The sequence below is a fragment of the Poecilia mexicana genome, unplaced genomic scaffold (genome assembly GCF_051168715.1).
Source record: "Poecilia mexicana isolate PSO_F unplaced genomic scaffold, ASM5116871v1 scaffold_6, whole genome shotgun sequence".
NCBI lineage: Eukaryota > Metazoa > Chordata > Actinopteri > Cyprinodontiformes > Poeciliidae > Poecilia > Poecilia mexicana.
The window spans coordinates 29,310,810-29,323,743 of NW_028263375.1; the positions used below are offsets into that span (position 1 = coordinate 29,310,810).

Genomic DNA, 12,934 nt, shown 5'->3' on the forward strand with positions numbered 1-12,934 from the left:
TTTCATAAAAAATTGTTTAAGACATGAACTAGATATAAATAAAAATAGAAACATGCAGTCCAGAGTTCTTAAAAACAATAAGCATTTCAGCTTTGATTAAAAAATTAAAAAGTCATTCTGACTTGGCTTTTTCTTGTGCTGCACCCCGATAAAGGGCACCCCGTGCAGAGAGCCAGTCACACATACAGTATCAAAAACATCCACTGTGAGTTCTCCATATGTAACATTTTGTTGCAATCTATGTGAACATTTAATAAGCCATATTTAATTGAAAAAGTCTAACTAAACAGTACGAAACATCCAGACCACAAAAAAATCCATCACTGATGGTGTTGGGTAAACAAAGAAGTTAGCAGGTAATTTACTTGATGGTCAGTTAAGAAGAAGAACATCTTCCTGCTCCAGGCACTCACAACAGGACTTACGGCGTGCTTACCAACAAACTAATGGTCCCTGCCTGGTGAAACTCTATCAGTGGCAGCGGGTTGAGAGCCTGGGCATTCCTGGCCATATGAGACTCCGGTTCCAAGAAACCAAAACTGAAGCTCCCTCATAAACACAGCAGCAGCAGCAATATTGTCAGCTAAATATAGGCTGTCTTCTGTCTTCTCCTTCCTCGGTTCCCCAGTGCTCTCTCATCGCTGCAGCACCAACTCTGTGAGTTGATCAGGGATTAGTGTTAGTTGTTGCTGGTTTACTGTCTTAATAGCTCAAGTCATATCGGCATGTGGAGACTAAGATTGCTTGTGAACAAGCCTTCAAATGCCCTCTGTGTGCAAGGAAGATGACGCTTGTGGCAAGTTTGAAATAAAACTTTGCAAGTACAAAAAAAAGCAAGTACAGTACAAGTGAATTAAATTTCAATTTCTGTTCTTAAACTAGATTTTTTTTTTAACTAGCTTCATATTTGGTAGTCTGGCCATAAGGACAGCAAATTAAAAAATTCTACATTTATTTACATTTTTAGGCTGCACAATGGTGCAGTAGGTAACACTGTTGCCTTGGAGCAAGAAGGTTCTGGATTTGATTCCCGGCCGGGGGAGTTTGCATTTTCTCCCTGTGCATGGTGGGTTTTCTCCGGGTACTCCAGTTTCCTCCCACAGTCAATAAATATGACCGTCAGGTTAATTGGCCTCTCTAAATTCTCCCTAGGTGTGAGCGTGTGTGTGCATGGTTGTTTGTCCTGTCTGTCTCTGTGTTGCCCTGCGACAGACTGGCGACCTGTCCAGGGTGACCCCGCCTCTTGCCTGAAATGTTTGCTGGAGATGGGCACCAGCACCCCTCCCGACCCTACTAGGGACAAGGGTGTATAGAAAATGGATGGATGGATTTACATTTTCAGCTGGTACACACTTTAACCGTCTTAGCGTGATCCTCAGGAGGAGTTCAGCGAATGTCATGAGCAGGGAAGCAGAGGGTTGTCCCATCAGACAGTCAGTTACCGAAACTACATACACAAAAAAATCTCATAATTGCGCACGCGGGGTCAATTCACAGAGTAAAAAAACTCATGGAGTCTAATGGGACCCACCTCTTAAGACTGTGAGACGGTTAAGCAACATATTCTCCTTCTCGCCTGCGGTAGCACTGCACCAAGAACCCCTGAAGGAAACAACACAAAAAACTATGAAGAAAATATAAGTACTACCTCCTTCTTCATGAAATGTAAACAAAATGGTATGGAATTATATTTTAGTGGTTGTAGGATTTCTCTTTTACCTTTGGCAGTAGGCCAGGAGTCATTTGTCCTGCTAGCACTAGACTTATTTATTTTGGTTGCATTTACCCAGAATGCCCTGCACTATAGACTGCTTCCCACGTTTAGGGTGTTTGGTGTTCACATTTGTGTTTGACCTGCACCAAATTTCACTTCAACCGAAACAAAATCTAGGTCTGTAGGCGAACCAGAGTTGGCTTTTTTTTGGTCCACTTCAGAATGCAGTTGTGTATTCACACCTGACCAAGTGAACCGGACTTTCGCTAAAGATTTCACTAAAAACAAACTAAACCGGGAGAAGAACAATATGCGTCATATTTTCCATATTGTTGGAGCACAAGATTGGAACTTCTCTACATAATCCTTTGACTGTTTTCCTTTATAATCTTTGATACATTTTTACCAAGAGAATTTGTGGAGACAATATAAAACGCTCAGGAGAAGATGTGGCCCTGACTGAAGCATATTTACCCAAAGTCTAACACAGGGGTGTCAAAGTCAAATGGACGGAGGGCCAAATAAAAAATTTAGCTACAAGCCGAGGGCCGGACTGATCGAATGTTCATTGAAATTTTTTTAAATGACGCATATAGTCTAGTGAACCTAATTGAACCTACTGAAAACCTAACAAATATATTCCAATATGATCAGATAAATAAAGCAATATTTTCTTATGGCTCTGTCAGTAACCTTTAATTTTCAACAGACACAACTGAAATATTTTTAAAATATAATTGGATTGAAATACAATAAAATAAAGTGCAAAAATCTATTAATCCACATATGTCAGAGTCAAGGCATTTAGATGTGTCGCCGGCGAATTACGGTACTGCAAATTTAGATGTGTCGCCGGCGACACATCTAAATTTGCAGTACCGTAATTCCGCCACACGTAGCGCTAAGTGGAAAAATTCCAACGGTTTCTGAAAGAGGAGACGTTGCACTTTCCAGCAAGTATCGGGTTAATACGGTAACTTCGCAGCTGCAGCTGCAGAGAGTGTAATTAATCCGGGGGGCACTCGTTTAATAGACGGTATATTTCGGCAATAACTTGGTGGATATTGAAAGTTCCGGTTGTTATGGATACATGGGTAAGTACATCATCTCACAGAACATTTAAAGAACTACTTACAGTTCAAATAAGGAAGATATTTTTTTTTCAGACGGGGTGCCGGCTTGCTGCGGTCTGCGGGCCGGTTCTAATAATAAATCAAGATCATCCCAGGGGCCGTAAAAAACCTTCTCGCGGGCCGGATGTGGCCCGCGGGCCTTGACTCTGACATATGTGGTCTAACAGATGCATTTACAGACCCATGCTTGACTCATAACTTGCTAGACAATGTTTTTACCTGAATGTGGATTCAGGTGTTCACTCTAGAAATGAGACCTTTATAGATGCTGGCAACCAGGAAGTACCCACTGAAGAAAGTCATACGAATTCCTGTTTGCAGTTCGCCTCCACCCATGTAGCCAACTCTGCAACATGTTGGTTGAAACATAAACAAATTTTTTTCTTTTGGTACACGCAAACCTTTAACTTGAACACGATGAATTTGAAGGACAAACGACATAAAGGGTTACTGAAGCAACGGGTTAGAAGCAGTACAGTTTGTTCTTAGGCTACAACACAGATGTACATTATGTCATTGCCTTGGTACTCTGCTAAGGGTTCTCAAACTTCTTCAGGTCAGAGTTGAGCAAGTTTCACTTTCCATGGCATAACACCCATGGCCCTCCTCTAATTTAATCTGTGTTGCAGTCATTGCATGGCGCGCTCTAAAAGAGGCAGTAAAAAGCGACACGGACAGAACATTAAGGTCCAAAAAGTCCCTGAACAACGAGTCGTGCCCAGATACAGCAACCCTGTACAGTTCACCTTCACTCTCCAACCTCTCTTTGATTTGTTGCGGGAACTTTTACTCCCTCAACCATTTGTCCCTTTTCTCTCACAATCAGGTTTATTCTATTATGAAAGTCTTTAGTCACGCTGTAAATTGAATATTGTTCACTATCCCTTACACCCCCACTCACACAGAGTTCAAACCTGCTCATACCTCTTTAACACAAGGTCATACTCACGTTTAAGGGCACCCACGGGGTTCCGTATTTCAGACTCTGATTTACGGAGCACTGATGTTGACAACTAGCCTGTGCGTTTTGCCGTTTTTAGTCGGAAGAGCAAAATTGGACCCAACCAGACTGCTTTAGTGTGTGTGCATGCATTGTCAGTTGTCGTTTTGATTAATTAAAATGAGGCCTGCAACTAACGATTATTTTAGTAATTGATAAATCTATCAATTATTCTGGAAATTAATTGATTAATTGCATAAAAACGTACACATTCGGCAGCCTTTTCATTGAACAACTTATACCTTTCCTATACAATACATAAAAAATGCAAAAAAAAGAAACCTAATAAAACCTAATAACTCAGTTGCTTTTTTAAATTAGAAAAATAAACATTTTATTTCCTAAATTGCAATAACACAGCATTCCTTTAATGAATTGGAATCAGGGGAATATAAAATAGATCCCACTTGAGGAATTTTGGGTAAATATGGACAGAGAAAGGTGTTTTTATCTTAAATTCAAAATGTATATATATTTTGTACAGTTTTGGCTGAATTACTGCTCTGAATATATTGATTTTGTTTCAGTAAATGACATTTTTTTCAGTCTGTGTACTCCAGGTAACGATTTATCGATTACTAAATTAGTTGCCTATTATTTCAGTATTAATCACAATTAATCTTTACAGCCTTATTTACTGATTACTGAGCTGAATTACTGCTATGAATATGTTTTTTTTTATCACAAGGCCTTTTTTGTGTCTGTGTACTGGAGTGAATGATTTATCAATTACTAAATTAGTGGCCGATTAATTATTCGTTTCAATCCTATTTACTGCCTACTCCACTTAATTACTGCTCTGAATATTTTTTTGGGTTTTTTTCAGCAAATGCTGTCCCTGAGCAGGAAGATAAATTGTGTTTTACGTGGAGCTTTTAAGTTCTCACATTCACTGTAGGAATCAACCTCTTTCATTTCCTTCATCTGTGTTTTCAACAGAATGATGTCTTCCATGCGAGCTACGCCTCCTTTCCACCTGCCGCCATCCGAGGAGGCGGACGCCACGGATCAGGACAACAACGCGGCCTGGGCCGGAGATGAGCGGGATGGCCCGACAGAGACGGTCCCCGGCACGACCTCTCCGCGCGACCGGCCCTGCCCGGACGAGCCCCCGCCCGTCGGGAAGAAAATGGCGGCCGACATTGTCGAGTGGGAGACGGTCGCCCCGGCCGTGATGGTGAGCCGTGGATCACGCTCGGCTGCTGAGAACCGGACCATTACCTTACGCCAGAGATGCGTCGCTATAGCTCAGCTCTGTGAAATATTATGCGGTTGCCGTGTGTGTGTGTGTGTGTGTGTGTGTGTACACAGTGAACACACTCGGGGCCACGCAGCTCATAAAACACTCATGGAGTACATGCTGGAGCGCACTGGGTCTGCAAATTCTCATGCATAATGATGATTGTGCACTCTTGCGTGCGCCTTTTTAAATCCATATATATACACTGACCCGGAGTGAACACACACTTTCACACAGCAGCAGTTGTTTCTGGTCTGTTTGCTGCAGGCAGTGCTGCAGGCTGCCCTGTGAGGGTCCTCCTCTGGAGGGTTATACCCCCAGAATTTTCTCATCTCCGCAGTGTGTTCTCAGGTGGAGGATGTGTGTGTGTGTGTGTGTGTGTGTGTGTGTACGTGTTGCTCGGCTTTAGGTTCTCTCGGTTCCCAGCAGATGAAGCAGGATTCGCTTGAGCTTCTTAGTTTAGGAAAGTTCTTGGAAAGAGATTTCTTTCAGTCCGTCCTTATAGTCAAACACACTTCGCTATTCCAATGCAGAACTTTACAGCCGTAATGTAGATTGTCCTCCATTAAAACATCATCTTTAATGATGAGGATATTTAAGATTTAATTTCATATTCGGCCATTTTTAGCAATCTTATCCGAACTTTAAGCATTGCGGATTTATGCTGAAACTTTGATTTTTTTTTTTTTTTTTTTTTTTTTTTTGCTTTAGCATCAAGGTTCAAAGCTGCCTCAAGGCAAACATGTTCCTGAATACTGGGAAGTTTTAAACAAGTCAGTTCAAAAGGGGAATTTTGTCCCATAAATATAACAAAGTTGTAGCAAAAAGGAAATTTTGACTCCATAAAGTCAGTGATTCAGTTACAAAATCCAGCACCACTTTTTGCAACTTTACAGTCGCTAACTTTAAGCGTGTTTGATGATGTGACAGACCAACAAAAAGTAATGCATTGTTGTAATGGGATGAACAATAAAACATTTTGGTTTTTGTGCAAAAATACATTTCAAGAGTAGCATGTAATATTTTTGCATCTAGAGACCAATTATTTTTTCAAAACAGTTCAAACTCAGTCAGACTAGATGTAGTAGAGCAGAAGTGTTTTTTGTCACATGAGCCAAAATAAGATATGATTTTAACTTTTTTTTACTTTTTTAACCTACTCAACAATAAATGAAGCTGAAATACATTGTGTACAGTAGCCGTATTGTTTGTTGGAAAGAGAATTGTTATTTTTTGTAGATCCAAAACATAAAACTGGTTTTGCAGGTTTATTGTGTATAATTTATTTTTTGGAGTTTTTCATCATGTTATAAAAACATACCTGGAGTGTTACTTTGATTCTTCCAATCATGTTTGAGAAATCCTTTAATCCTCATGGCAACCATTCAACTCTCTCCTCCTTGGAGCTGCAGTTTCCTCCAACCTTCCCCACTCAACTCCTTCAGACTAGCTAGGAGTAATTAGCAAACACCAGTGGGAATTGCGCATCAGCTGAGCTCATTATTCGAGCTACTTCTCAGTGAAACACTGGTAAAAACATTGTTAAAGGGTTAATAGAGGAGCCATGTTGTGATGACTTCCTGAAGGTGGAGTTTCAGAAAGAGCAGGAGTTTCTTAAAGAGACAGAGGCCTAATTTCAAGTTATTAAATTATCAAAGTCAAATTTCTTTTAAGTCATATTTGATTTCTACAGCATACCATACCAACTTTATTTATAAAGCACTTTAAAACAACCACAACTGATACAAAGTGCTGTACATTAAAACACAACATAACAATAAAAAAAAAAAAAACTCTTACAGTTTAAAAAACAAACATACAATTTAAAACTGGATCCCGCTGGAGTTGAAAGCCAAGTAAAATAGATGGGTTTTAAGACGAGCTTTAAAAGTGGACAGTGAAGGGGCCTCTCTGACCTGCAAAGGCAAGTCGTTCCATTACTTAGGACCCATGACAGAGAAAGCCCTGTCCCCTCTGAGATTCCTTCTTTTTCCTACATTCCTTCCTGCATTTTTATAACAACTGAAAACTACCTTTCTTTCCCATTTAAACAGAGCACCTGTTACCTGTTATATGTTTACTGATGTGTTTCTTACATGGCCTTCAAAGGGTGACAAAGTCTTCATCCTGTAACCATTTGACTCCAAAGTTGTGGTTACATAAAAAAAAAGAAAAAGCTCAAAGGGTTGAAACCGTTTTGCAAGACCCTGTAAAACCTTCATCTTGTCATTGACTTGCGTCAGATCATTTAGATCTTCCCCACTGTTCCTTTGCACGCAGAAAATAATCGCTCTTGAACAGTCTATAAGTGACACACTACCCCTCACTCCCAAGCCCCGGCTCCCTACATTTGCCCCAATCTTCATTACAGAGGTATCTCCTGCTTAAAGACAAAGTGCACAACAGGGGCCCCTTGTTGGAGCCATTTCAAGGGCGTCTTAAGATCCTGGTGTTCAGCAAAGCCTGTTGTCTTTGAAACATAAGCCTCCAAAAGTTCTCGGAGATCCCCTCACTCTCTAAGGGGGCGGAGAAAGCATCCTGAAATAGCTCCGGTGTTGGGACACCTGTGCTCAAGTGTCTGTTGTGTGGGACAATGTGCTCATGTTGAGGGGATTATCTTCTTGATAATTATAGACGCTTTATACCGACGGAGGAAAACACTAAAAGTGCTTAATAGGCAGCGGAAAGGTAGCTTTTGCACTTTAGACAAGAATTAATCAACTTTCTGAAGAAAAAGAAAAAGTTTCACGCTGAACCGTTGAGGTCTAATAACAACCAAATCTTAAGTATCCACTTGAGGTAACCATAAAATCAGAATCACTTCAGACGTCTTTATATGACTGAACCTGTCATCTCTCTGCATGTAATAAAAGCAATCCGCCCTTTCGTTCTCAAAATAAAGGTCTTGCAAATATATTTCAAACAAGTTAACGACTAGAGAGTTCATCCTTTACAAAAATTTCAGACAGCTGGCATTGTTCTCTGAGAGTCTGACATATTCTCATGTCTTGGTGCTTTCACACTCCTCAGGCTGAAAAGGCATTATCCTTGGCTTTGACATCTTATTTTCAGTCACATTATGACTCACAGCGCGCTAAAAGCAGGTGGTATAAAATATAGAACTGGGTTGGACCACAGTGTTCCTGGTGGCAGGTAGATCAATATCAGGTTCCACCAGAAATAAAATGCAGTCCTAAACATAAATGTACCGATCCAGTAAGGCCATTCCAACGTCACATAAAGCTAAAAAAAATACTTTATGCCCATACTGCATAATGAAGTGGCTGTGGTAAAAATGAACAAGATGTATGCATAGAAAGTTTTCAGATACATAAACGTTACTCATTCATTTGTGGAAATGTAAAATGTAAAACTTTGATCTGCTGAGACCAATTTTAGCTGAAAGAACTGTTAAACAATAAACTAATTTTGTGTTCGACTAACTCTGCTAGCATGATTAGCTAATGCTACCTAACTATACTAGCATTACTAAGTTAGCCATCATTAGTTAATTAGCTAACAATGCTGGCATAATTCTGCTAGTATAGTTAGCTAGAATTAGCTAATTATTCTAGGATAGTTAGCTAGCATTTGCTAACTATGCTAGCATAGCAGTGCAGTCTATGTGTGAATTCCCTGGGAAATGTATAGACCTGCACTGTTCAAACTTTTACCACACAAACCAACATTGTCAAGTTCTGGTGAGCATTAAATTTTCAGATTGCTCTGGAGTTGGACACCCTTTGTGTGGACACTTATGTCTGAGACGGCCAAGCTTGTTTGACAAATCCGGTATGTTTCATGACAGACATGCCCAAGGGATAAAATAGGAACTGTTCTGTGGTTTGTTCAGTCTTCTTGTTTTCTACTGAAGTCTTGCCCTTTTAGTCACCAGTCAAGCTTAATTCTGCAGATCTTTGTAATTCATTTGTGGTGTTGAAATTTAAACGCTCGTTGTCTATCTCTTCTCAGGACAATGAAGGCAGCAAAGGCTGCTCTGGCTACCCTTACCGGACTAACTCTACCTCTCCTACCAAGCCGGAGGAGTGTTCCAGGGATCGAGGGGAGTCGGTGATCGGCCTGGCCTTCGGGACTCCCGAGCGACGTAAAGGAAGTCTGGCAGACGTGGTTGACACACTGAAACAGAAGAAGCTCGTGGAGCTGACCAAGTCGGAACAAGACGGTGAGAGAAAGTCCTCAGCTTGTTGAAAATGTGTGTGCATGGTTTTTCATCTCTGTCTTCAGGGAACACAGGAGACAGCTCCCTCTTTTTAGTGTTGCATTTCTTTCTGCTCAGGCCTGGATGCTACACACTGTAACAAGTCTTTCACTCGAAAACCTCACTTGTTGTCTTGCTTTGAACGATGGGTTTTTGAAGTCTGAGAAAAACACTTCTGCTCGGCTTAGGCTGTGTGTGAAAATGTATTGGCCTAAATGTTTTACAATCTATACCTATCAATAAATAGATCCAGTTAGACTAAAAGGAAGTACAATTTTAATCCCAAGATTTTCTGTACCAAGATGTTGCCAAATTTTTTTCTTTCCCAGATTGTGAAATAATTAAAAGCAGACCTAAAAAAGTGTCAAAAACACAAAGCAGATTTCACTCTTTCTCCACAAGACTTCTGGAATCTTTGGACTAAAGTAGAAATGTTTGTCCACAGTTCACTCAGAAGATCATCCTAAATATCTGCTCACATATCAGTTCTATAGTCTACAGACTCATCATGACTATTGTGAACAAACTGACGGCTATCAAAATGATCAGATTTGTTAAAATGCATAAAAATTCTAAAAGGATTATTAAAGATTTATGTTGATTCACTGATAATTACGCAATCAGCATACATGTAGATATCATTAGTAGTTGTGCTAATAGTAATACTGACAGATTTGACAACTTTTGTTCTTTATTAAAAAATGAAGTCACAGAGGAATGCACAATAAGCATCAAGTCTCACGTGTTTTAACTTGAGAGGGAAGAATATTTGCAGGAAGGTTTGTAGGAAGTTCTTTCTCAGGAAGTTCTGACAAAGTAGAAACTTGCCAAAAAGCTTCAGGCAAAATGCCTTGTGTTATTTTGACAGTCTTGTCAAGTGGAAGGCTCTGGCTCAAAATATTATACAAAAACAACTGAGAAATTAGAAAAAATAAAAAAATAAACAGATAGAGCAGGTCATTTTGAAAATCACAAATGCCTTGACAAAGTTAGCTTACTTAGCGTTAGCCGACAGGAAGCTAGAGGCAGAGTACTACTTCTGTTGTTTCCTTCTGCGTGTAGTAAAACTAAAACTTCATAAATCTATTACTTTTGCCATGGTGTGAATTTTTCAAAGAAATTAGAAAACAAACAAACAACTAGAGCAGGTCTTTTTTTTTTAAATCACAAACGTTTGAGTAAAAGTTAGCTTACTCAGCGTTAGCTTACAGGAAGCTAGAGGCAGAGAAGTACTTCTGCTGTGTCCTTCTGCGTGTAGTAAAAACTAAAACTTCTTCAAAACTCTTTACTTGTGACAACGTCATAAGTAAAACTTTGAATTTCCATGATGTGGCTGACATTCATTTTTTAAATGATTATTATTAAAACCGTTTATTGTTGTATCTGTACACATTTAGTTTTGGCTTATTTTTTATTCACCAAATAATGATTCTGTACAATAATGATTTTATTATAATTATTGCTTGATACATAAAACAGCAGCTGAATATGCGTATTTTCAGTTTATCATGACTGAGACCATCACAAAGTCAAATTGTCTTTATGGATTAAAACTCCTCTCACATAGTTGCATCGTAGTTTGAATTTATATAGGCTAAGTCCTTTTATTCAATTATCTCCATTTATGGGTTTCCTTTACAGTAAATGTCGGGTCAGTGAAAGGTCAGAGTAAGAAAATAGTCTGCACTTATCAGTCATCTTTGTTGATCATTTTTATTTGGACAATCACTAAGCAAATGGAAATACACAAATAAAGTTTAAATGTTTAATTATGACCCTAAGTCTTAAGTATTTTGCCTGCAAAATATTGTCACTTGTATATTACTGGGGGTAATTAGTGATAGTTACAGTAGGATTTTTTCCACAATAACAACAACTAAAACTGTCTGAGCAAACCCTTCGATTAAATTACTTTAATGCCTCATATTTCATAGACAAGATGTTTTCTGTCTTCTCCCCCCTGTTGCTTACAGACTGAGACCAACCATGTCGGCCATGCTTATTTTGTTTTCCCTTTCCTCTTCAGAAGATCTTTGAACATCTTAAATTACAAGTGGCTTATCCCCCGACTGTCAGATCACAGTTTCAGTCAGTGAAAACACAGGTTTCCCTTTCTCTCCGAGGCCTGCCGGCGTGCCTCGGCTCGCCCTTTCCCTCCCCAAAGCGAGCCAGATCTAAACCCGTCAAACACCCCTCTTTACTGTTATGTGCAGATAGTAATCGTGATGATATCACAGGAGCTCTTGATCTCCCTCATTTAGAGGTTTTACTGTGTTATTGATACAGTAAAGTTGGCTAGAATGGGACAGCCAGAGGCGTATTACAGTGAATGGTGTCTTGAGTTGAAAGGCAGGTAGCTGTGTTTCTTATCTACCTCACAGGAACCGGCTTTAAAGGAAATGGTGTGTGTCTGTTGGGGGGTTCAAAAGGTGTTTTGACATTTCCCTCCTCTAATCTAAAGTGAAATAAGTTAAAAGATGAGACTGCTTTGTTTCAATAAGCGCCAAGACAAACATTTCTTCACGTCTTCTCCTTAATAATTTACTTAGTAATTAACTAGCATGAGTCAGCTTTTAGCCCAACAATTAATGTAATTAAAACAGGATAGAGAATGGAAGAACGCAGTGCTGTGCCTTCCTCAGTTGTTGCTTCTCAATGCCTGCCAGCAAGCTTAAAGTAGGCCACTGCTACAGTTTTACCTCATTAGAAATAAAAATTTGAAAAATTGTTTCCAGTCATGAAGGACAAGGGTGGTCATTGTGAGGAAACTAAAAGAGCACTCTTAGAATCGTCACTAAGGTAACACTGTGTTAAAACAACAGCTGGCGAACTGTTAGCAGAAGGACTGCTAGCCAAGTACTGGCTAGCTAGCTGAACAGTTAGCCCGATTTACTGCCCCGCTAATATCAGCTTGTAATAGTTTTGTTGTTTTTATTAAAGGGATAGTTGAGTAGGTAAGTTACCTGCAGCAGATAAATCTCTTGGTGTTTTCATTTAGTAATAATTAAAATTCATTATAACTCGAGGCTGAAGCTAGCAGCTATCCGGAGGCTAAAAACAAACCGGAAAGCTTTATATGACTCCCTTTTTGACACTGGAAGTTCTTTGGTGGCACACCACCTCCACTTCCTGTGTAAATGATCATTCACTTCTTTGTTCATCAGCTATCAAATAAAGGTGATGATAGTTTAAATGTTAATAAGCTAGCACTGCCATAAATCACTCTGACCTTTTTGAGATTGAAGTTGTTTTAAGATGGAGGAAGTCCACTTTGATCTCAGCTCTGCTTTGACTATTAGTTTCAGCCTCCAGGACCAACAAATCTGGATTTACACTACATACAGACCTCAAGAGAGTTATTTACTGCTGTTCCTATCCCTTTAAGAGAAATATAGAATAAAAGCACTTGAAGCTACGACTGAATTTAGAAGATGTGCTACAGCATTTTTATCTGAACTTATGTATTAAAAAGAGTATGTTAATCTTAAGGATATCATTATACAGGCAATAATAAATATATTAGTGTTTGAGCAGTAGTAGTAATAATTTCCTTAGTATGTTTAGATTATGTACATTTTTGTTTTACTGTTTTTAACTCCAGTTTAATATTCCATGAGTTTCCTACTGG

At 39.3% G+C, this 12,934-nt stretch overlaps 1 protein-coding gene across 1 annotated transcript in view; it reads left to right on the forward strand.

The window, feature by feature from the left end:
• LOC106929700 (transcription factor SOX-6-like) overlaps nt 1-12,934 on the forward strand; it is a 148,249-nt gene that overhangs the window by 46,017 nt on the left and 89,298 nt on the right. The window contains exons 3-4 of the mRNA XM_015006799.2: nt 4,787-5,024; nt 9,060-9,270. Coding sequence (XP_014862285.2) covers nt 4,788-5,024; nt 9,060-9,270 — 448 coding nt within the window. The 5' untranslated portion in view covers nt 4,787. The remainder of the gene's footprint in view (nt 1-4,786; nt 5,025-9,059; nt 9,271-12,934) is intronic.